The 25,384-nt window shown below is 40.5% G+C and overlaps 1 protein-coding gene across 3 annotated transcripts in view; it reads left to right on the top strand.

Moving 5' to 3' along the window:
• SLC9A7 (solute carrier family 9 member A7) overlaps nucleotides 1–22,855 on the top strand; it is a 55,477-nt gene extending 32,622 nt beyond the window's left edge. For 2 of the 3 annotated variants that reach the window (XM_063126313.1, XM_063126314.1), the window contains exons 9-17: nucleotides 387–475; nucleotides 1,208–1,321; nucleotides 2,989–3,100; nucleotides 4,047–4,200; nucleotides 7,924–7,983; nucleotides 10,844–10,907; nucleotides 17,090–17,172; nucleotides 17,672–17,777; nucleotides 20,964–22,855. In XM_063126313.1, the coding sequence (XP_062982383.1) occupies nucleotides 387–475; nucleotides 1,208–1,321; nucleotides 2,989–3,100; nucleotides 4,047–4,200; nucleotides 7,924–7,983; nucleotides 10,844–10,907; nucleotides 17,090–17,172; nucleotides 17,672–17,777; nucleotides 20,964–21,206 (1,025 nt within the window). In that variant the 3' untranslated portion in view covers nucleotides 21,207–22,855. The remainder of the gene's footprint in view (nucleotides 1–386; nucleotides 476–1,207; nucleotides 1,322–2,988; nucleotides 3,101–4,046; nucleotides 4,201–7,923; nucleotides 7,984–10,843; nucleotides 10,908–17,089; nucleotides 17,173–17,671; nucleotides 17,778–20,963) is intronic. The other variant, XM_063126316.1, reaches the window with a different exon arrangement.
• The last annotated feature ends 2,529 nt before the right edge of the window (nucleotides 22,856–25,384 follow it).

The following is a 25,384-nucleotide window of genomic DNA, read 5'->3' as shown; positions in this document are numbered from 1 at the left end:
ATTTGTGTGAGGCCTCAAGCACAGACTCTGTTTTTAGCAGTGGGACTGGGTCACAGAATATATAAAATAAAGTGCTTTGGAGAATGTGCAGATTGACTATCCCTACTTATAAGGGCTGGTCTCCACACACATGGAATTTATAGAACTGGGTTTCCAGGACAGATGGTAAACCTTTCAGGCAGGATTAAGCTTTATCATGTCTCATTAGAACACTGGACAGGTTCACTGGAAAGGGCTGACACACAAAGCCATTATGCAAGCTAGTAAGCATGCATCAGTATTTAACACTTCAGGAATTAAAAAGGACTGATAGGGAGCTTAAGATATCATTAAACCAGGAAAAATGCGATCTATATTTACATAATTTCTCTTGCTTTTCTTGGCAGGTGTGGTATCTGTTTTATTCTGTGGAATCACACAAGCTCACTACACGTATAATAATCTATCAGTCGAGTCAAGAAGCCGAACCAAGCAGGTGACAGAACATCTCAGTTTTGCTTTTTAAATAGCACTCCACTTATATTGCATGCTTCCATTCACTGTGTCAACTGCAAAAGCCTGTCAAAACTGATAATGATTTCTCACAGTTGACAATGTTTGATTAGCTGAAAGGCACAATTGGGAGATTCATGTGGCGCCGTCTTCTCTGGATCGTACCGTTTAGACTGCAGGTGTGGGATTGCGTATTTGCTCTATTGTATTTCCTTCCCTCCCCCCAAAATATCTGTGCACCTACAACACTTGGCGGTTGAGAGAGAGGGGTTATATCTTAGCCTTCTGGCATACTATCCCACCTGCAATGGTAGTAACATAGAATCCAGTAAAAACTATGCCACATGTTTCTCCGAGACCTTTTATATGTTACAACAGGAATGATCACAAAGTAGATCTCAATTTTTTAGACTTTAACTCCCAGCATTCCTGACCATTGGCTGTGCTGGCAAGGGTTTCTGGGAATTGAAGTCCAAAACATCTACCTTCTGTCCACTCCTGTGTTACAGCAGCAGCATTGGAACTACACACACGCGCACGCACACACACACACACGTACACATACACACACATGCCTGATTCAGACCTGATTGACTAAATTTATTTACAAAAACAGGCTGTTCTGAATGCAGGCAAGCGTATTGTACTTTATAAGAAGTGTGAATTGTATTGAATTCAACTGACAGGCTAATTTTCCCTCCAACTTTCTTCCCAGCTCTTTGAAGTTCTGCATTTCTTGGCTGAAAATTTCATATTTTCTTATATGGGCTTAGCCTTGTTTACTTTCCAGAAACATGTCTTCAGTCCCGTTTTCGTCATTGGAGCTTTTGTATCCTTTCTTCGGTTTTCCGTACTGTATTGTGTTTACCAGCTGTTGTCTAGAAAGATTTCAGGATCTCGCCCGCTCACCCTCTACCTCACTCTGAAATAATTTGTGTTTAACAATGCAATCCCCATTGAGAGATTTATTCCTAGGTAAATGTGTATACAATTGTAGTTGTAAAATGTCTTTCCTTACACATATGGTTGTAGGCCTGCAGTATATATTGTTCCTTTTAACAGTTTTTAAAATGAGACTTTGGAAAGTTTTGTTTCAGCTTCCTTTACAAAGCCAAATACTTTGTATCTTGGTCTGTAGTCAAAACAAGAGGTCAAATAATAGCTTTCTTAAATAACTTCTTAATATTGACTAGATTAGATAGAAGAGATTAAATACTAGTAGAAAAATATATTACTTGACCTTGATCCAAAGCAGTGTATATGGAAAAGGTGTGCGGGAAATCTACCATAAGACTTTTGAAAGACCTGTACCTCTAAACATGCCAATCCTGAAATTTGGGGGACCTTTACAAGCAGATGGGCAAAAGAAGCTGATGTCAGATGAGATATACCCGAGTGTCGCTAGGGGAAATCAGAAATCTGTTTCAGCCCAGCTGGAACGACTTGGACAGGAAACAGAGCTACTAATCCTTCTCGTGCCTTACACATCTTTCCTTCAAATGACACTCTTGAGGACATTGTTCCCTTAGCTAGGCTTGCATCTAGTCTTGGAGGCTGGAGACTGGGGATGGGAGTAGATTTGCAGAGGAAAAATGGTGGGTAGGAGTTAAGCACCCCCTTCCATTAGCCATTTCTCTCCTGTATATGCCTTATGAGGAAAACACAGTAGGCCTATGCCTCCTTTGTAACACGTTCTTCCCTCTGAGATAATTTTAATCTAATCCCTTTTTGATAGTACTGCCCATTAAACCCTTTCCTGATTTTATTGCACACCTGAGGCTCCTGTGTTCATCTCAATGATAGCATTACAACTTTTTATGTGGAAATTCATTTTTAATCCCTCTCAACAATTTTCATAAAATAGCTGAAATGCTTGTAGTAATTAAAGTTAATACATACAGTTAGTACACAACGTACTACTTGAGGAAACAGCCAAGGGAGTACTTTCTCTTCCTCTTCTTGTTTTTGTTTTTTTAACACTTTAAGGAAAGAAAAGCAGCTTTATGTATGTGACAATGAGTATCTGAAATCTGGTGAATGTTGACAGTCCTAGACAAATGTTCAGAATGTCTTACATTTCAGAGAGATGCTATTGAATGTTGATAATCACATAAATGAGATGACTGCATAAACTGATGTGTGACTGACCAGTGAGGCTATGCATTTATCTGGAATTGTCAACATTTGCCAGATTTCAGAAATCTACTGTAACATTTTTGGGAGGTGGGCAATTAGATTAGTGATTAGTATCTGGCCCCTGGTGGTCTTACCAGATTTTAACTAAGGCTGGTGTTTCCTTCATAAATAATAATAAAAAAACACATGTAAAATTGTTTTAGGTTTTAATTGTGGGTTGCTCTTGGGCCCCTTATTGAGGCTGAAAGGTGATTCATACCTGCAGAAATAAACAAATGGAAGTTGAACGTTAAGCTTAAATAAACAATATCGAACCATGGCAGAGATACTGCTGGATCCTTAACCAAAAGGTGGGGTTAGTTCGCTGTCTTTCTGGGACGAGCTGCACACATCTATCCACTCTCTTTCTTCTTGAATTTGGGCAGAAGGCACAAAATCAGCTGGAATTTTCAGCACATGATGATGTTTTCAGGTAAAAGAATCAGATTAAGCTAGTCATCTGCCTTGTATAACAGAAAATTTCTTTTGGTATCAAAGATATTACCAGTTTTACATGCATGTTGTTGGACTGGACGAAAACATTTTTGTTCTACAACAACTTACTTTGTGTGTGTGTGTGTGTGTGTTCATGTTCCTTTCCCCTCCTGCTGCTGCTTCTCTTGCTTTGATCTTTGTCAGCTTCACTTGCTTGCTGAGCGCAGAGCTGCAAGACCTTAGGCCAGAGAAACAAATACAGCCCTCCTTGGATATCTGTCCATCCCTCCCCAAATGGCCCCATCCCTTTTTCTTGCCCCTACCCCTTCTCCCCAACCACCAATAGTTTGATGGTTTCCCGACTTTTGTGCATCCATTCCAACCATTTGGAATGGTTCCCCTAAGGCCTAATTTCTGGCAGTAAGAACCCCCTGGCTTTTTTGACCCTGCTCCTCACCAACCACTGGAATGTAGCTCCCGAGAGCCTCTCTGAAATGGAATTCGGCCCTCAGGTTCTACTCCTGTGGCCAAGCAAATACTCTGGTTTGGGTTTGCTTTGCCTCCCCCTCTCAACTTGAGTGGAAGACTGTGGCACATGTGGTGCAATTTCAGCAGACTAATCTTGTCGCAGTTAGGTCACGTAATCCAAAGTGGGCTTTCCCATGGTACGGTGAGCAAAGCTTTAATTGCTTTTGAAAGTTGCTGTGTGTGTGGAGCAGCCACTGCCTGCTGTAATCACACTGTTGTTCTGGGTGGAGCGACAAGCAAAACGACCTTCTAGCCCCAAAAATATTTTTACTATTAATTATAATATATGCTGCCTTATTTGCTTAAGAGCAGTTAGGACGTTCATGCTTGAACTGGTGTGGAAATGGCAGGAGTGCACTGCCATGCAACATGAATGTATTGATAGAGATTATATTCGTCTCCAATGTTATCTGCAGGTCTTAGAGGAGCCATGGCGTTTGCACTAGCCATACGAGACACTGCAACTTATGCTCATCAGATGATGTTCTCCACAACCCTCCTCATTGTCTTCTTTACTGTTTGGATCATCGGTGGAGGCACAACACCCATGCTTTCATGGCTAAATATAAGGTAATGATCTTGAATCTAAATCTTTTTTAACTTTATGTTTATATTTTAAATAATAAATAACTGAAAATCAATGCAGTATAACAACTATTGTTTTACTTTATTTCATAGAAAAATAACAGTTAATATCACCCAGAACCTTGCTATTCATTGAGAGGTTAAATGTTTTGCTTTTTCTTAATTCCAGGTAACACATGTCTGGTTTTAGTGGAGAGAGCCCAGATCAAATTAGGTCACATTAAATTATCTCTCATTAAATTACCAGCTTCTTCCCATCTACTACTTTTGAAATGGTAGTGCCTATTGTCTAACATGAGGAGCTCATAGTCTACGATGGGAGGTCAACAGAACAATCCTATATGAATTTACTCAGAAGTAAATCAATGAACTCAATGGGACTTAATCCCAGGTAAAGATGCATAGGATTGTAGCCTAGGAGCCTTTCTCTGCAATCAGCAACACACACACAATTATTCTCCATTTGCTGGGAAATAAATATTCCCAGATATTTTCTCTTCAGGTAGTACTGTCATTGTAGGGATGTTTCATCTTAGAAGCATTCAAGGCACACTGTTTGTATCTGGTTAAATGTGTTCCTTTGCCTAGGTAGCATGATAACTTCCTGTCCCCATCTTGTAAACATTTTGTTTGTCTTTATTCTATTGATTTATTTTGAACTTTATGCTTTCCTGCTATATAACTTCTAAGTGGGGTGGCACATGTAGCCCAAAACTGGGAAAATGGCAAATTGCTTGTAGTTAAGATGCATTTCTTGAGATCATGTAGAATGACCCCAAAGTTATTTGCATGTGAATTTATAAGCTTCCTTATTTTTATGTAATGGAATTTTACTTTATGTAAATTGTTTTGTGGATTTCCTTTTATAAGTTTCCATTGAAGTTAACCTGGGTTCCAAAAGCCCATTGAGAAGAAGAGAAATCAACTTCTGCGTCATCCAAAATGATTTTTCATAACAAACCTGATGCTGTCTAAACAGAACATTTCTGTTCCCTATATTCTTGCCAGTACATTAAAACCAAACATGCTCAAAGAGTGCCATTTCCATCCCACCCCCCCAAAATGTTTTCAAATGGTATCCTTGGCCTCTTACTGCCTCATTAGTTTTGCATCAGGTAGTAGCCGTGCATCTATTTACTTTAAATGAAACAAAATCTCTTTGGAGGGAAAAATATATGTTTCGTCACCGCTAAAGATCATCCTAGACACTCTGGTGACTTTACTGTCTTTCAGCCACTTGGGAGAAAAGGCTGAGCAAGCTTGCCTTTGTTGTTACCATTCTTCATGTCTCAGTTCATCTTGTAGGCAATGGAATGTGAACTGTTCTTTGTGTACCCCATGTAGACTCTGCTAGTTGGTCAGGTTTGACACCATTTGTTGTTTTTGTAGTTGTTAGGAAATGAAGTATTGAGGACATGTGTTATCACTGTGCCCAATAATCTAAGGCGTGAGGCGAAGGACCACTAACTTCAAACTTAAAATGTTAGTCCCTTGCCTGCAATCAGTACCATAGTCTGTTTTTTGGGCAAAAGAGTCTTCTCCGGTATGGGACAAGCATTTAGGGACTCAGAATATGGTCCAATATAATAGCTCTTTTCATTAGCCTACATAATTCTCTGCTAACCTCAGTAGCAAAAATAGCTGCAGCAAAACAGTTGTAGAAGCTGCATGAAATGAACCCTTTCATCCAGGGGATGGCAGTAATGTGCAACTTTAATGCAAGAAAAAGAAGCTGGTCACTTGAGCTTCTGCAGCAGCACCAGTTAGTTAAATTTGAAAACATCCCTATACTGGATACTAGCTGAGGTCTGAGAAGTAGTTACTCATGAGATATTGGCACTATAAAAAACAGTCCATTCTTGACCTTGCTTTTCTGACAGTGTACCGCACTGTGTTTTGAAGGAATTTTGTCTGACTGAAGTTCTAGCCAGGAATTTAAAATCTCTCTGTGTGTATGTATATTTATTTGTTAGCAATATTTATATACTGCTTTTCATTTGAATAAATCCCAAAGCAGTTTACAAAAAGAAATCAATATGCAATGATATCATATTGGAGGTTGGTTCAACAATATCTTGTGCCTAGAGCAAAGCCAAAGTAAACAGATATGTTTTCAACAAACACCTAAAACACATCAGCACCCTATAGAGTGATGACTCTTTAGGGTGGGCGCCACTTCAGACAAGGCTTGTGTCCATGTAACCATCAAATAGAACTCCGTAGGCCATGGCAAGGACAAAGAGGCTTCCTCTGAAGATATTTGTTGCTTGAGAAGTTAGGAGCAGTATTACTGATAGATCTTCTGCAAATGCTTGAAAACAAACTATTCTTGTTATAATTAATGGATTGCAGTTACATTTAAGTAATGCACAAATAGGAGAGTTTAAATCCAACCTTCAGATCTTCTGCAGTTGTACCATTTTTTCAGAAAAAAAAAAGAGATTTGAATCAGGAAACCAAAAAACACTGGCAGTGGCAGGAAATGGCTATCTTAAACCATTTAAACTTAAACTTCCTGCTAGTTGTAATGAAGCAAGGAACCTAGACTGCATCTAAAATTTGTTGTTCTTTTGGAATGAGAGATCTAATGAACATGAAAGTGTTACAAAGAGTTGATTTTGAAAGCTAGCAGCTATCTGATCCTTTCTTAAGCATCTTTTGTGGTTTTGTTTGGCTTTGTTTTAATTTGGGGGTTTGCACAGAGAGGAAATTCACATGTGGCAGATGAAGTTAATAGTTATGAACTGTCTAAGCTTGTGTATATTCAACAGTAACTCACCCTTTTGTGTGCATTTCTAATTCTAATATACTGGGCAAATTTTGGCCAATTTGCAGTATTATTTTTTGTTTACTGCACTCTTAGGCCATGATCGGACGCCCTGATAGTCAACGGTAGGTTAATAAGCAACTCACAGTTGGTTATTTTGTGGTTATTCCCCACACAATCACTTAAATAACCAACTGTGAGTGGATTATAAACAACTGTAAGTGGGTTATTAAGCAACTGTGCATTGATTAGCTCATCCCCCACCCTCCCTCCCCACCTCCTGTTTCCTGTCATCCCTTGCTTGCATCCCATGAGGACTTGCAAGCCTGGGCCCAAACTTCATAATACATAGTAGCCCCAGGTCAGGAGTCACCCATCCCACCCTGGAAGGCCAATGGGTGTAAACAGAAATGGGGTGGGGGGAAGACGGTGTCTAGTGCAAATAAAAACTTGGATGTTCACAGTACTGAGACAGAACTGTACACCAAACACCCCCCTAACGTGATGCACCACAATTCCAGTGGAAAAACTTGCACACCCAGCCACACAATGGCCACAGTGTTTGACACTTGGGGAGCCTGCCGTTGGAAGGGTTAGGGTAGGATCCAGCTATGTGTGCAAGGAGTTGCTAGGCAGAATTTGGAATAGAGTTCTGCTGGCTTGCGTAGACCAGCAGCTGCAACTTTGACTGCTCTTGCCTAGCTACTCTGTAGGGGACCAAAATATGCTCTTTTAGCTGTTTTATCTGATGCTTTTACTGAGCTAGTTTTTTTTTATTGTTGGGTGTTCTATTATTGTGTTGGTTTTTATATTGTTGACCTGTTTATATTGATTTTATCTTTTTTTTATGTACGTGCAAACCCATCCTGGGATTTAATTCTTTTTTTGAACGGTGGGATAAAGCCTATAAATAAACAAATTCCATTCTTATGCTGTACTAGAGTTGGCGAACACATTCCATCGGTAGAAGAGATGAATGAAAGCCGCTGGCAGTACTTCAGGTGACAATATAGCTCCATTGGTAACAAGCTTTACCTGATGCTTGGCTTTCTTCATCTTTCTAACCTAAAGTTTGTGCGTTCTCTGTGTGCTCTTGCATGCTTTCTCCTAATGCTGCAGAAGACTTTACAGCCTTCCTGGTGTTTTCAGCAATTTTCGGTTCTTGGTGGTAGAAAGGATGCACTTGCTGTTCTCCATACTATCTAGAAATTAAAAAGAGAGCAAAAGCCTACAAACACATGTATTTAAGGATGTCTTGCAATTTCACATTTGCTACTTTCCCCAACACACACTTTGATTAAATCATTACTTGCTCATTTTGCTGGGCTTTTTTTTGGGAAGCCCAATGAATTTCATTCTTCGTTGTGATATAGACTCTACACTAGAGTCTATGGCATGGTCAGTTACAGAACACTAATTTCCCAGAAGGCAACTGGTGAGACAAATAGAAAACTTGCCCAAGAAGCAATGTACAAGGCAGAGATGGGACTTGAGACCTAAAACAGCAAACCACTCTTTTAAAACCAAATGAAGATGGTTCTGGAGGGCAGAACTTTGCTTCGTAGTATGCCAGCCTCCCAAATAAGTAAATAATTTTTAAATGTATTAATTAAAATCAGGAGGGGCAGGAACCTGGTGGGTGCTAAGAGAGGTGGCTGCAGGCGCCATGTTGGAGACCCCAGGTATAGAAAATATTTTGTTAAAGCAAGTCGATTCAATACTGGAGGTGAATATTTGTCTCTTGAGCAGAATTTATGCAAAAGATGGACTTACGTTGACTTCCTAGTAATAGATCTGATCTCATAACTGCCTTTTGGAACATCCAAGCAATGAGAATCTCCTTTATTTTGCATTAAGAGGAGTGGGATTTTTTGGGGGGTGGCCGGGCACAATTTGGTATGGAATTATACTGATCTGCAGCTGTTCGTTTGATTCAAACAGTGACCAAGTATATGAATAAGGTTTGAGGATAACAAATACATTTATATGGGGAACTGAAAGTTCTTGTGGAATGGGTTTACATATCCATGGTATGGTAGGTTTTAATGTATGATACCAGTTTCAAATAGTGCAAAAAAAATTAACCAGCTAGCAATCACCTAAGCCACAAACATTAAAGGTTAATGATATTAAAAGTTAATTGAAGATCTGGTTTGGGTAATTGTTAGCTCTTCAGGCAATGAAAAAAATATGGTAATTAGAAGTAGGAGAAATTTAATTAAGAGAGGTGTTCATGTTCAAAGTGACTGGTGTGACTGAATTATTCAGGATGGTTGCAAGAATGTTCGTATACTGGATCCACTAAAACGTATCAGCTTAAGAGGTTTGCCATAGTTGAAGATCCCCAGCACCACATCTGTACTCTGTTGGGTTTATTTGCTGCGTTCTGCTGGGTCACTGATAGACTTTACTGCTGCTGCTGCTACTACAAGCTTTTCCTTGCCATGTTTCAAAATGTGTACTACCTTGAAGAGAAATATGCTTGTGATCTACTTTCTTGCAATCTCCTCTTCTTAGTTTTCTATTTATCTGGATCTTAAGTTTTTGGTGCTGCTCTGCAACTAATCTCATTAATTACCTGAGACTTCAAAACTCTTTCAAGCCAGTCGTGAGTATCGATGGGTCGAAAATCTGCCTGGGCCCATGAGGGCAGCGAACCCCCATGTGTCCAGCCCTCCCAGGCCCCAATGGACTTGCCAGGTGGATTTTTGCCCCATCACTGTGCCTGCAGGAAAAGGGAGTGTAAGTACAGACGAAACTCTCTTCCGTTCTGACCTGCATGCGGCCTTTGTCCTTTCCCCTACTGTGCTAATGGTGGGCAACCACCATTAATGCAGCTGGTGGAAATACAAAATTTCTCAGTGCTGGGGAAATTGCATATCTTAGAAAATATGCAATTTCCCCAGCTTTGCAGAAATTGCTTTTCTCTCCCACCCCCACCAGTGGGGGCCTTTTGCCTTATTAACAGGCCTTTAAGGCCCCCATCAGCGGGAGGGGGTAGAAACAAAATTTCCCCAGGCCAATTGCCCTGGAAAGTGCTTTGCCTCCCCCACCCTGCACCAATTAAAGGCCTTCTTAATCCAAGAGAGTCTTTAAGGCCACAACTGGCATCGGCCTTGGGGGGGGGGGGGTAGGGGGAAGCGAATAGTTCCCAGCTTCTTCATTCCCTAGTCATGAGCCAGTACCAAATTGATCCAGTCTCTATAGTGGTAGTGCTTTCATATCACTCTTTCTACATTCCAGGGCTGATTTTGGATCATAATGTAAGAGGAAGCCCTGCTTTTTAACTGTTTATACTAATTTCCCACTATGCCTGGCCAAAGAGCCCATGTCCTAAATCCATACCAGTTTAACAGTACTTAGGATAGAAACTGTAATCCAGCTATTATACACATACCTCAGGGTTCTTTAGTATGTCTATAAATACATTAATGAGTTGTTATATAGAAAACAAATTCGATGTAATGTTCCAAGGTACTGGTCATGGCAATTGGCATTCTCTCTCTCTCTCTCTCTCTCTCTCTCTCTCTCTCTCACTCACACACACACACACACACACACACCCCAGCTTTACAAAGTTATATTTTCCCCAAGACTTAGGGTCTTGGCATAAGTATTGAACTTTAAATAATCAGTCTTGGAATAGGAGCATTAACCAGGAAATTACATGACAAAAGTAGCTGCTAAACATTGTGCATTACAGGACACTTTCTGAAGTGTTTAGCACCATAGATGCACATCCATGATGTTTTCCTGCTGTGTTCAGACACCTTTTATAATGGCATTGAACCCAGTTTAGAGGGCATTTCAAGTTCTCCTAACCTCACAGTGTGCTTCCCCTCCCCCTTGATGTTTGTACAGAGTTGGAGTTGATCCAGATCAAGACCCACCACCCACTAATGACAGCTTTCAAGTCTTACAAGGAGTGAGTATTTAACTTTCTCAACAGGTCAATGATGTTGAAATGCCACCACCACAAATTGCAGCTATACTAAAATGTTTTGAGTTAAAGTTCTTTGTCTACTAATTGTATGCAGAATTCAAATATCCATAGGGCCTCTTATTTGCTGCCTCTGATCATATGGATAAGAAACAGAGAGAGGAGCCCTCACAGAAGGAACATAAGTAGGAGTGGATCCCCCAGAAAGGCGTGTGCCTGTGATGTGGAGAATTCCTTAAAGAAACAGTGTCCTAATAGTTCATGGAATGGCCTAATACCACAATACATATAAAAGAAGGGGTTGTGAAAATATCAATACTTTAAAGAACACTATAGAATACTAATGCACAATCCACAAACGTGGAAGTGGAAAATACTGTTAATAATACAGCAATACGAACTGGAAAACTACACAATAGTAATTACAGAATAACATATAACATAGTTGTATGCACTATTAATGAAACAGCAATATAATCTAGAAAACACAATAGTAGATTGTACAGAATGATATATCATCACAGTTATGCAGTGGAGTTAATATACAGAAATATAAAAAGGCACAAGATAATTAGGGGTTGATAATTTGCCCCCGTTCATTTGATTGTGTAAACCAGTAGTGGGCAACTTGTGGCCCTCCAGATGTTTTGGCCTATAAGTCCCATCATCCCTAGCTAGGAGCTAATGTGGGCATCATAGTGTCATGGCCCAGGACAGGCATCCCTTAGAAACTGAAGCCTCATGAGTCAGTGACTCTGATGAGGCATCGAAACTAGTTCCTGCTCCTTCTGAAGTGCCTTGGACTCCATATTTTGTCCACACAACCCCCAAGACGTGCCACTACCTTCTGACTCTGAAGAGTGGGCTTTGGATTGCTATAGTGAACAGGGAGACCCTGGGGAGTAGTTCCCAGTTGACTCCCCTTTCCTCCAACCTTCATTCCATAGGAAAAGTTTACTGGCCCTTTAACAGCCAGATGCAGTACCTGAAGGGGTGGAGTTTCCAGAGAAATTCTCCTGCCTGACTATAAAAGCCTGCCAGTTGCTCCCAGACTCAGCTGGAATAGCTTGTTAGTTCTCTAGGCCCAGGATTGCTGACCAAGGTCCTGAAACTTAACCTTAAGTTTCAGATGTGACCCAACTATCTTGACCACACTGAGCTTCCTCTCCTGAGTGTCGCCCAGGACAGACAATGGATTTCCTGATGTAGCATGGCATGTGGGAATTATAGGCCAAAATATCTAGAGGGCCTTAAGTTGCCCACCCCTAGTGTAAACAAGAGCATGATATTACTTCTTAATATGCATGTATGACAGAGCTTTAAAATACATTTCTGCTAATATATTTTATAATTGTACATTAATAGATTAGGAGTCAAGACCAAGTTTACATGTTCAGTTTAGTCATAGTGAGCCAAGAGAGAATGATGGCAAGGCTAAAACACTTTGCAATTCCTTTCCAATTATGACCTATAATTTTTGCATTTAATTTTTTAAATCCCAACTTTCCTTCAATGAGTTTAGAGTGGCTTACAAGTGTCTCTCTACCCTTATCCTCACACCTGTGAGTTAAGTTAAGAAGCAGCACCAATAGGGTTATACGGCAGGAGTGAGTGTGGGCTATCCAGCCAGGAAAAATTGCAGCACCGTTGTCAGATGGTGGTAATGGGCAGCAAATCAAAGGACTGAAAACTGTGAAAATCTTTTTTCGTTCTCTGGCAAATCTCCGCAACTTTGAAAGCCTGTAGCAGTGCATCTATGCTGCTACAGCTCATTGTATTTACGTGCAGTTTTGCTGGGAATAGCACAATGTGGCTGTGAGTTGGTGGCTGCATCATATAAACAATGGGTGCAACTGCACAGCCACGATGGGGTATGTAGAGGGTATAGACAAGCCCCCAGCAGCATCCCTGTGCATGGCATGGCATGATTACAGGTATCCCTCAAAAGAAGACCCAGTTCCTCCACCACCTCTTGCTTATTTATTTTATTATGTAATCAGCCCAGAAAACTGGGCCGGACTAAAAACGTAACAAGTAAATATAGCATACCTAAGTTAACCAAGTCCATTGTGATGTTCTAGATCATGAAGCTTTTTTTTTAATAGGTGGGAGTTATTTTTTAAGTAATGGAGGTACTTGGATAGAACAAACATGCCTATTTTACTTTCCCTTGATACTGTCAAGAATTGTTTGACAAGTGGGAAACCTAACTTAATCTCTGTTTGGATCCCCCTCCCTGCAACTTGGCTCAGCAGACCTTTAGCTACAGGGCAAAACAGGAACCAGAACTAAAATCAAATAACAGCTGGAAAAAACAGGTGGCCTAATCACTTTGTGGTTCTGCGATTGCATTAAAAGGATTACATTTAACATGTTAACACTACTGAAGCCAAGTCTGATCTGGCATTTATCAAATCCCCCAAGGCAGTGGTAACTTACTTAGATTATTAGAGGAAAAAGTAATGCTTTTTTTCCTGAACAGCTTTGAGATGATGTTCAATCTACTATCAGTGTATTTTTGCATCTCTGTGTTTCAAATCCTCCTGTTTCTCATAGGAAATGAGAGGCTTACAGCTCAGGTTAAGTGTAAGTAACCAGAATTTAGAAAGATGTGGACAAATTCAGAGACCCTTTTTAAATGGAAAATGTTTTCAAAACCACTCAAAAGGATGCACGAAAGAAGTGCCATGCTGGATCAGACTGAGGGTCCATCTAGTCCAGCACTCTGTTCACCCAGTGGTCAACCAGCTGTCAACCAGGGACCAACAAAGCAGGACATGGTGCAACAGCACCCTCCCACCAATGTTCCCCAGTAACTGGTGCACACAGGCTTACTGCCTTGGATACTGGAGGTAGCACATAACCATCAGAACTAGAGGCCATTGATAGCCTTCTCCTCCAGGAATTTATCCAACCCCCTTTTAGAGCCATCCAAATTGGTGGTCATCATCAAATCTCGTGGTAGTGAATTCCATTATTTAACTATGCCCTGTGTGAAGCAGTGCTTCCTTTTATTTATGCTTATCTGTTTGGCAAAACATGTTGTTTTTAAGGTTCAATATTCCTGCTTGTTGAAAGATGTGCATAAAGTGGATCCTCCATTAGGTATTTTTACCATTCCTTCCAATATGGAAGACTTACAAGGACACACATTGCATGTGTGTCTGTTCATTAGATAGGTCTAGCTTGGTTTCCCCACCCCCCATGACCTGTGACAACCCTATTGGCCATCATATTTTATGATTTGTGGCATACACAATCCTGAGCAGCTGGACTAAAGGTCAAGTGCTTCCTAGGATGTAAGTAAACTGGGGAACTGGAGACAAGGATTTCTACATCCAATAACGTGCACAGTGCAGAAGATAAATTTTCAGCTGTGAGAGCAAGACTCCAAAGAGAAAATTCCTGAGTGAGGCTCTGCTTCTCCATCCCAGACCTGAAAGTTTCAGGAACCAAGAGAACTCTGAGGTCATTGTACCTCAGCATAGTGATGTGCCCCAACACTTCTCCACCACTATTAGCAGAGAAATGTGGAAACCTGGTTACATGACCACATGCTGGAACTTCACTCTGGTGAGATCCATTCTGTTCACTCAGTTTGACCATGTTAACTTTGCTATCAATTGTATTTTGTTGATGTGCTTTACTGCTTTTCAGAGTGAGAGATGACTCTTCTGAGTTTATATGTGGCAAAGTCAAAGTGTCCTGTCGTAAGAACTGGTATTGCCACCTGCTCAAATGCCACCTCCTTGAGCTCCTGACTTTTTCTTTACCCCCAACTTCAAACTGCCCTAAATGAATCTTCCAATCTCCCTCCAACCGTTCTCAGAAACCCACTGTCAAATCCCATCTCAGGAATGCCACCCAATTATATTGTCGTTCTATCATTCCCATAGCCAATTGAAACAGTACGTTTGCTTCCCTTCCTCCAAGTTCGTATAAGAAAGGCATCCAACAATGGGTTTAACTCCACCACCCATGGAAAGCAGGGACTATGTGACAAATTTCTGAATGATATACCACTCCCAGGATGCTTCCTGCCCCAGTTCATCCCTGCTTTTTGCCCAAGATAGAGCTCTCTCATATCTCCTCAGCTATTCAAGAGCCTACTGTTACTATTATAGTACATGAACTGTTATCTTTCTTTCCCTTAACTTCAATTCTCAAATCCTTTTCGCTGCCAAACCACCACCCAATAATACCCCCTTCCTCCTCCCTTTCACTTTCATTTCATTATGGGTCCTCCAGCAAAATGAAGAGCAGGCAGCAAGCCTATAAAAAAGACCAAAGCCATGTCACAGTCAGGATTCTGTCCAAAGCCATTCCTGACAAAGCTGACATGGACTTGTCGTTTTTACAGGCTTGCTGTCTAGTTCCCCCCCTCCTTTTTTTGGGCTCATAGGAAGAGAAAGTGGACCAAGCTAAGCAGATGCACAGATCCTCCGCCAACACCACCATCAGGGTGAGAATTGCGTGCCCCCCTTGGGAAATTCTCACCAAACATGTGGTGCCCATTTACGTAGTGGTTTAGATGTGGAGCACCTAAATGATAGCACTTCCTGCCTTCCTCCTCTAACTCAGGACTGGAGCTTAATGAGCAAACTCCACCTCCTATTTAGAGCTTTTCCTACAAGGATAAGCCAGCCATCTCCAACTTACGACAGCTGCCTTAACTAATTTAACTGAACATTCATTTCAGGAAGTCAATTTAAAATGGAAAGAGGAAGAACGGGTCAGATATGGGAACAATAGAAAATGCCAGGCCAGACAGATTCTTTAACAAAGATGATTTCCTCCCATTGTTCCCTAAAGCAATCCATGTCTCTAGGCCATGTGGAGTCAAACAACTGCCCTTATCAAGAGGGGCAGCTGTGGTTCCAGAACCTAAACCAGCCCATCAGCGAGGTTCCTTTCCCTAATTCTTCACACACACACACACACACACACACACACACACACACACACACACACACTCCCAGAGGGGGAATGGAAAAATCCCTTCCAAGGAAAGAAAGATGCAACCACCCTCCTAAGATTTTTCACACAAGCATCGCCCTAAGAATACCTCATTCCACAGGTGTCAGGTGTTAGTTCTTCCTTCCACCATGTCATCTCTTGAAGGACTGCATAAGCTGGATGTATGCAGAGCACTTAAAATCTGTATCAATGCATGAAGTCCTTCAGACTATCAGGATAACTATTCATTACTTTCCACCCCACCTCCATGTGGAAGAAAGGATCTAGACCCACCCTAGATAGGTAGTTAAAAGCATACATATTCTCAGCATGTGAGGCTTTCTAAGGTCAAAGAACACTCAAGTAGGTCAGCAGTCACTCTAGCATCCCTAAGCTCGAATCCATCTTTAGCTGAGATGTGCAAGGCGAAAACTTGGGCAAACCCAAATTCTTTTACTAGGCGCTAAAATTGATACATATGCCTTGAGGAATGTCTCTTTGGCAGGAGAGTCCTTCAGAAGGCAGTTGTATCACAATAGACTTTGTGTTTGTTTTCCCACCCTAATTGGACAATAGCTTTAGCATATCCCTTTGTGGATTCCTTCCTCACACCAAACTGAAGAACAGGACATTGGTACTTACCATGAAGGTGCCTTGAGGGTTGGTGTGCAGAAGGCATCCAGACCACCCCCTATTTCACCACTGCTCCTATGCAATTCCTGCCTCTGTCAAACTGTTTACTCACCCATGATTTTCTTCCAATTCAGACTTGAAATAGTGATTTATTTTCTGTCTTTGAACTGTAGCCATGGATAGAATTGGGGCAGGGAGGAGCCTGGGACTGATATATCTTTCAGAAATTGATCACATGGTCCCCACTTTTCCTAAGCGATAGAGTTAACCCATTGTTGGATTCCTTCTGCACACCAACTCAGAATGCACCTTCTCAGTAAGTACCAATGCTTCATTTTCCTTTGCAATGGTCAACATATAATCTCCATTTTCTATGGTTGCCAAATGAAAGTGAGGACTACCAAATGAAGTCTTCAGTTTGGACTTGCAGGGGATCAAACCACCATGTTGCTTTATTTGATAATGCTCACCAAACATAGCTCAAGAACTGCTGCTCGAAAAGGCATTCACTCACCTTTAGGAGCATTTTGCTTAACCCCTTTGTATTCTATGTAACAAAAAAGTCCTCTCCTTTTCAGGATGGTCCAGAAGAAGATCGAACAAACCGGACAAAAAAGGAAACTGTTTGGATCTTCAGGCTCTGGTATAGCTTTGACCACAAGTATCCTTTCCAAGCTGTTACAACCAACTGTGGACAAGTGGAGCTGTCAACTCTTTGGCTAGTTCTTGCTGGAATACATGAGCAGTCCCCATGTATTCCAGCAAAAGAAGTTGTGGAATGAAGGCCATTCTTATTTACAGCTCGCAAATGGCCTAAGTAGTGGCAAGATGCTAAAGAAGTCATTGGCAGTACTGGAAAAACTGGCCGCCTTCGATGGCTTCTTCAAGCCACTGCTGCTACATGTATCATGACACTTTATGTTCTTCTTTATGGTATGAAGAGTATAGTTTGTTCCTGGTTATGGTTGGCACTGGGGCACAGATCCAAGATATACTTTTTACAGTGGTGTGGATTAACAAAGGTCATTTCCAGCTTTTTCTGTGTGGACATGTAGATTGGCTCCAAGCCCCTAATCCCTTTGCTCAAAATTTTCCTGGATGTAGGTTTAGGGTAGGTTTGAATTGAAAGGTCTTCCTTTTCCTTAATTACATGTTAAAAGTTACCTCAAGCCCATTCTCACACACAGTGGCCCTCCGCTAACTACAACTCTTCCAAGTTGCTGTGGATTGATAGCACGTTGTTTGACTAGTCCCCAGGTTTATGAGGTAAGTGTATCTTTGTTGTACACTAATTTTTTTAATTAGCAGAGAGATTTTTGTTAGTGTCAGGAGAGAGAGAGAGAGAGAGAGAGAGAGAAATGAATGGTCCAGTAACCAAACTGTTACACTGTTTTTGAGCCATTTAAATAGGCAGCATGCTCTTAAGATTAACCTCATGCAAAGAGCCAGCTCTTCAGTTTCTATAAATCACTGCAGCTCTAATAAAGTTATTGAAAGTAAGCTTTTTTCATCTGGGTGAGAGCGAGACTCACTTCCTAAAAACAAACAAAAAACCTGTATATGGTCATTTACATAGCGAGTGGGATTCTGTATGGGCTATATATAATGTATAGACATGTACATGCGCGTGTGCACACATATATATGGGTTTAACCTTCCTCGACTAGAAGGGCTCCTTCCATCCATGGAAGCTTTTGATCCAGTGGAGAGATCCTTGCCAATCCGCTCTCCCCTTGCAGCCCACAGTGCCACTTCCCATACTATTCTTGGAGGATCCCCCAAGCCTGCAGGGTACAAGGGGCTGAAATATATAGCTGCTGGTTACTGGGTAAACAGGTAGAGCAGATTGAATTTAAATGGATCATAGGAGAAGAACAGGCTGATTTCCAGACATGTATAAGTACCACTGATCCATGTTTTTTAATTTGTTCGGTAATCAACCAGGGCAGTGAGTCTAGGTAACACTTATTAGTCTAATACCTGCATTTGACTCAAGTTAGCAGAGAATAGTATAGGAAACTGCATAATACATAGAACATCATCAGAGTGTTTTATAGAACGCTCGTTGCTGGGCGCTCACAGATTTTCACGGGTCCTTTTCACGACACCATACGCCTCCCGCCCCTGCTGCTCGTTTTCCTGTCATAAAAAAGACCTGGAAAATTCAACTTCTTTAGCTGTAGTGAAATGTGCCACCATTTCTTGCTGTGTGCAGGAGAAGCAGTGGCGTAAAACTCCCAGTGAATGGGCCTCGTGGTTGTTGTTCGCGTCCTCTTTCTTCCCCATGTGCAGTAAGAGGAAGCTGCTCATCACTGTTGTGGGACAGAAAAGTGACAGTAGGGAAATGCGATTTTCCCGTGTCTGATGACGCTCTAAGTCAGGCCATTTTCAAAACAGGGGATCTCCTTCCCAAGACCTGCACTTCTTCATCCCTGCACCCTGGTTCCAGACCCACTAACTGCTTTAACTGACAAATCCCAACTGTTCCTTCCCCAACATTCCACTCTGTGGTAGACTCGCCCAACATCTTACCTTAACATTCCGTCCTCCAAGCAATTTTCTATCCCATCCACTCACACTCCAAGACACAGTTCAGTACAACTTGCAGAACAATATTATGTAAGCTGAGCAAAATGCATGTGGCTACTGTGGTACAGTTTGAGTCTGGGAATGTCTCAGTCGCAGGATTAGTACTGGTTGTTCGTTAATGGGATGAGTAAAAGTGAAGCAAATATTGCTCCAGTGAATTTAAGAGATCTTATCTGTAAGAATGTAAGGAATCAGAGAGGCCAGTTCAGGGTTATTTTTGGAAGATATTCAAGTCCCCAGGGATCCACATGGATTGCTTTTCTGGCCTCTTTCAAAAGAATGTTTCAGATTACTGAGGCTCCATCTGAAGTATTCACATGTCCCTTTCACTTAAGGCAGTGTAATCCTGAGCATGCATATTAAGCAAAGCTGTCAATCTGGGTGCTGGTGCTTGCTTTGTAAAATGACATTTATGCCCCTGAGGTTATATAGTGTGGGCTTCAAATTATAGCTTGATCTAGGATAAATCCAGCTTAGTAAAGGGAGAACTTAGTAAAGAAGTTCAAGAGCTTTTTCCATTAAGGCACTCCTAGTGTGGACTGGAAAGACTGAAGAGAAAAAATACAGTGCCTCTCTTTGAAAAAAGGAAGAAATATTCAGGAAATTACAGACCTAATAATTTGTCTTTTTTACACTAGGACTAAATTACAGTGCCTAATAAGTAAGCCACCCTTCCCATTTCACCATGCATCATTGGATCCCTTGAATCTTGCTGACTAAACCACTGGAATGGCCACAAGAAATAAGTTCAATCATATACACTTGACAACAGCACAAACCCTGATAAAAAAAGCTGAACTCTTTGAAATATCTGTGGTTATTGACTGAAGGAGCTGTGGCTGCAGTTGATTTGAAATTGGGCTTCCGTAGCCATTTGTTGTGGAATGTTAGCATTCCAAATTCTCAGAAAGGCAATAGTATTAGTACACAAGGCCTAGGGATGATGTGACTTAGCATTGATAGGGCGGGTTCAACAAAGAAGAGAGTAGGCAGCACTATCAAAGTGCTGATCAGTTATTAGATTCTATATTTTATTCCATATAAAGCCCTATATGGCTTGGGTCCAGGTTATTTGAAAGACCTTATTCTCCCTTATGAGCCTGCCCGTGCTTTGAGATCTTCTGGAGAAGCCCTTCTTTCAGTCCCACCATCTTCATAGGCACACTTGGTGGGAACATGGGAGAGGGCCTTCTCGGTGGCTGCTCCAGTGCTTTGGAACTCTCTTCCCAGGGAAGCTAGACTGGCTCCCTCCTTGATGGGCTTTCAGAAGCAGGCTAAAACTTGTTTGTTCCAGCAGGCCTTTGGAGAATAATCTGGTCCTCCATCTATGTTAATGATATATAATTTTGTCGTGTATTTTATTTATTTATTTTTTTGTACATTTCTTTTCCTAGGTTTTACAATGTATGTTTTAAACTTTGTAAGGCCACCTTGAGGCCCAGTATTGGGCAAAAGGCAGAATAATAATAATAATAATAATAATAATAATAATAATAATAATAATAATAATAATAATAATGTCACGGAAGAATAAATGGACACAGCATAGGTATATTTCTGGCTCTTGCACATGGACACAACACTTAGGTCTTAAGACACTGCTTTCTAGAGCTGTTGAATGGGAAGTTATTTCTTTAAAAAACGTAGCTGTAACCCTGCATGCAGATTGCTTAAACCTGATTGAAATCTGTGGATATTAAGCAGTATCATTGTGTGCAGGATTTCAGCCATAAATCTACATAGGTTTATCTTAAAACCTTTAACATCCTGCAGCATGTTTAGTTGTATTATTGAGTCATTCCGCCCAGTAAATATTGGATGCCTGTGCTATTCTCTTTCAAAATGCCCTGAACATTTTTTCAGAACCAAGAGCAGCTTAGAGACGAAGATTCTGATTTTATCCTGAATGACAGTGACCTGACATTGACATTTGGAGACACGACAATAACTGCTAATGGGTCCTCTGGCTCACATGCTGCTATTACCAGCCTTGATGGCAGGAAGACAAAAAGTAGCTCAGAGGCGGCCTTGGAATGTGATCTGGGAACAGAAGCACCTGAAGTTATGAACAGAGGCACTCGGCTGGTTTTTCCATTGGATGCGTGATGACTGGCGCGATAACAATGCAGCAATTGGCCCCACACTCAAGGATCTAAGATGTTGGCAGGGCCCAGTGTCAGCGCAGGCGCTTAGCGAGTTTAACTGATGTCTCTTGTACAAGTGGTTTTATTAAGATCTGAAGATGCCCGTCCCCCTGCACCATATTTTTTAAAAATACTGTTCAAGATGCTGACAATGTCTAACCCAGACAACTAAAAATTTTGTCAAGCTCTTGCTTTAAAAAAAATGCACACTTGAAATTAAAAGCAGCATGTAGTAATCATCTCATTCTGTTGCTGCCCCACACCTCTATCTAGAGATACGGGAAATATTAACTGTAATTGTGGCTAGAGTAATAAAAAGCCACCGAATGCTTTTCAGCCTGGAAAGCAGGAGAGATCGTTGTGATCTCAGTGTTAGTTATCAGTGATATAAAAGGTGCAATTTTTGACTTATACTTGAAAAACTTAGATGCAAAAGAAGACATTATATATAGTGACTGCATTAGCAAACATTTTTCTGGGACTTGTTATTGAAAAACAAAGCTCCGTGTCATTTCAAAGGATATTTTAAAAAAATCCTCCATACTAGTAAAGTTTGGTATTATTCTGTGACTCAAAGGGGAAAGCAAGAAGCAATATGCATGTTTCTCTTAACCTCTGGACAACTTGTTGAGAATTTCTGTAAGAGTTCTGTGGCTGCATCACAAGCCAATCCCATCTGTTTGCCGTCCACAATTTACATTTCCTGCCTCATGCCCTTAATATATTCTAGTTCTATAGGTAAACTTACCTGGAGGAAATCACCAGTCATCCTTTGACAATTGTAAACAGTGACATTCCTCTACTACAACTGTGAAGAGACAGTGTTGAATGAGTGCAATGCAGCTGCAAATTGTCTATACAAGTTGCACAAGAAGTATTCATGGAATCAGTTTCAGCTTCCTATAGAGTAGCTTTCCCCAAGTTTGTGCCCTGTAGATGTGTTGGACCATGGATCCAATGGCCATGGTGACTAGAGATGATGGGAGTTATATTGCAACACATCTATAGTGCAACAGGTTAGAGAAGGCTTCTGTACTCTGGATTTAAGCTGTCTTTAATCAAGGAGAATGAGCTACCATGAGTGTAGCTCTTTATCTGATGCTTGCATCAAAACAAAGTGTTTTTCTTACTCTGTTAGAAAGTCTCTGTGTGTGTATGTGTGTGCATTAGTGGCATATTGCACTATAAGCCTGGTGTTTAAAAATGGTGCGGTGCCTTTTCTGTAATAACAGTATCATGTTGTAATCTGAAAGGGGAAGACTTTGTCTAGGGTACAGGGATGCTCATTTACAAAACAAAACACATGTAATCCTAATTGTGAATGAGTGACCTCCATGATACAATTAGGAAGTTCTCTACTGCTTCTTTCAACAGAAGCTCAGGCACTAAAAGCAGGATTAAAAATAATGTAATGTTTTGACCCTAATGGGTATTTTTTAAACTGACTGCCCTGTAACTTAAAACATGACAAATGTGCTTAAGAAAATAAAAATGTTATTTCATTCTTTTTCAAACCAGAACAATTTTTTTACTTGCTATTTCATTTTAAGCTGTTCATTAAGGAGAAACTAAATTTGAACCACCCTATATAATAAAGTCCATACCTTCCTCTTTTGTGTTTCTGTTGTGATTTTTACCTACTTAATACTCAATTTACAAAGTTGGTTGCAATGATTTTTAAAGCATTGTTGCTAGTTTAATTTTATTTCAATTTCTGTCTCATTGCCTATAGCAAGCAGTAGCAGATCTAGTCATGCAGGAATTTGAATTACAGCCATTTACACTGATTATTATGCTTTAAAGATGCAAGGCAATTGTGGAATGTTTCACTTTTTCATAACTATGAAGTCATGCAACCTGATCCTATGACTGTTTTCAAGTCTTATTGATTTCACTGGGGCTTACCTCCAAGTAAGTGCTCATAGGACTGCACCTTTAATGTGAACCACCCAGAGAGCTCCGGCTATGGGGCGGTATAGAAATGTAATAAATAAATAAATAAATTTAAAATGAGGTGCAGATGAGACTATTTATTTCTAGGCCTTTCATCAAGTCAGGATGCAGTCCTTCCAAAACACCCTCGAACGGTTATCTGGTAGAAAATGGCCTTATCAGAGCAGGTCTATATGCTATAAGCAGAAGCATCAGATGTTCTTCCATGACAAAGAATAAATTTTAACTTTAAAACATAGCTTTTTCCAGTAAATACAGTGTTAGTACCCTGTACTTAAACCAATTCTTTTTTTCTTTTTTTTTAAAAAGCTAACTTTTATAAAATTTCAGACCTAAATCTGAACTTAATCGTTTCAAGAAGTTATAGTCCCCCAAAAAATGCATTGGGGTACATGTACCAAAGAGATGAGATTTGAAGCTACCTATCCCTTTCGATGCACATACACACTGTCTAGCCCTCATGAATGTGGAAAAACAGTGGGTGAGGAGTCCCCAGCAATTCTCATGTTTGTGCATTACTCTTTCTAGCTGTGATAGTTGCAGTAACTCAGCCTTACCCAATCTTTTGCCCTCCAGTTGTGTTGGACTACAACCCCATTGCCCCCAGCCAGCATAGCCAATGGCTGTACTTGCTGGGCATCATGGGAGTTGTAGGCAAACACATCTGAAGGGCAGAAGGTTGAGGAAGGCTGCAGTAACTGTGGCCAGTTTCCAGTAAAGTGGAGTTGAAGTGAACACAAAGCCACAGAAAGCAATGATAGTCTAGCATTTGACCAAGTTTAAGTGATGGTTGCTACATGTCCTGCAACTGTCCACCTGTAGCATTATCAGGTCTTTAGTGTGTGGTGCCTCCTGTCCAGGCAAAACCACACCAAGATTGCATATGTACTGTAGCATGCACTAATATGGCTCTATCTCATACACTTTAAATGTGGTTTGCTTACCAAGAATATTGCTTTCTCTGTCTCTACAAACCCTTGTGTTTGTTGCATGGGATTATTATTTTTTGGAAGACAGATTAAACCAATGATCTTTTGTAAAATCTTTATGACTATAGCAGCAAAGTTCCTCCATAGAAAGAAAAGGAGTGATAACTTACAAGGTCAGTGGCCTAAAATGTTTTATGATAGGAGCCCTATATAAGCCTTTGGCAAACTACTTACTATTACGATGAATGTCAATGTACATTTTACTATGTACTACTTACTATTATGAATGATAATATACATCCCTAATAGTTGCATTTAAACAAAACGTTTTAGTAATAGCTGAATAGCTATGTGGCAGCGCAAGGTAAACTGATCAGATTTTTAGTATAACCAAAGAATATGTGGTTCAATAATTCACAGGATTGGGCACTTAAACACTATTATGTACAATAGAGGAGTTGCTACTTTCAGTTTGACTATCACTTTCTCTTGAAATAGGTTGTTAAAAAATAACATGTTCTGTGCTTTTATGAAACAGACTCCCTTTCATACTGAGCCATAAAACCTATCTTAGTGACATGAAATGATTTTCAATCATGGTGGCAATAATTCTGCTACAGTCTGACTTATCACACTGCACATATTTAAGTAGTTGAAAGCTGTTCCAACTAAATGTAACAAAAGAGCAATCTGTGAATGTTAAACAGCATTAATCTTGTATGTTCCAAAGCCAATTTTTAAAACTCAGCCTGTTCTTTTCACATATGTAAGGTTTCCTGCTAACTGCCCCGCATCTGTCTGCACCTTTATTTTTTTCTTTAAACAGAATTACACTAAGCTTTGCCCAACTATTTGCTGTGCAAAACACTCCAGATTATTCCTTTTGTATTTGAACTTGAGAAAAGAGTTGCATGCCGTTTGTGTCTTAGTGAGGTGATATAGGGAGAGAAACATGCATGTTTTCAATGTGAAGTTTCAAGATGTGCGTACTTTAAAAAACTTCCTTGCACTTAGTGATTAATTTAGCAATATTGCATAGTGAAGATAAAACTAGGCCTGCTAACGAATGTGGAGTTGATGCCCAAAACAGCTATCCTGTGTCAAGTCTCTTTTCATCTCCTCTGCATGTTGCAGTAAGGGAAATGTGTGTACGTGACATCATCATGTGGTGTATGCTCTTCATCCACCAATAGCCAGTGATATGGAGTAGAGGGTGAGGAAACGCATGCAGTGTTATACCATGTTTTTTCCTACTATT

This window comes from Elgaria multicarinata, chromosome 5, assembly GCF_023053635.1.
Source record: "Elgaria multicarinata webbii isolate HBS135686 ecotype San Diego chromosome 5, rElgMul1.1.pri, whole genome shotgun sequence".
NCBI classification, from domain to species: Eukaryota; Metazoa; Chordata; class Lepidosauria; order Squamata; family Anguidae; genus Elgaria; species Elgaria multicarinata.
This window is presented reverse-complemented; position numbering and strand designations above follow the sequence as displayed.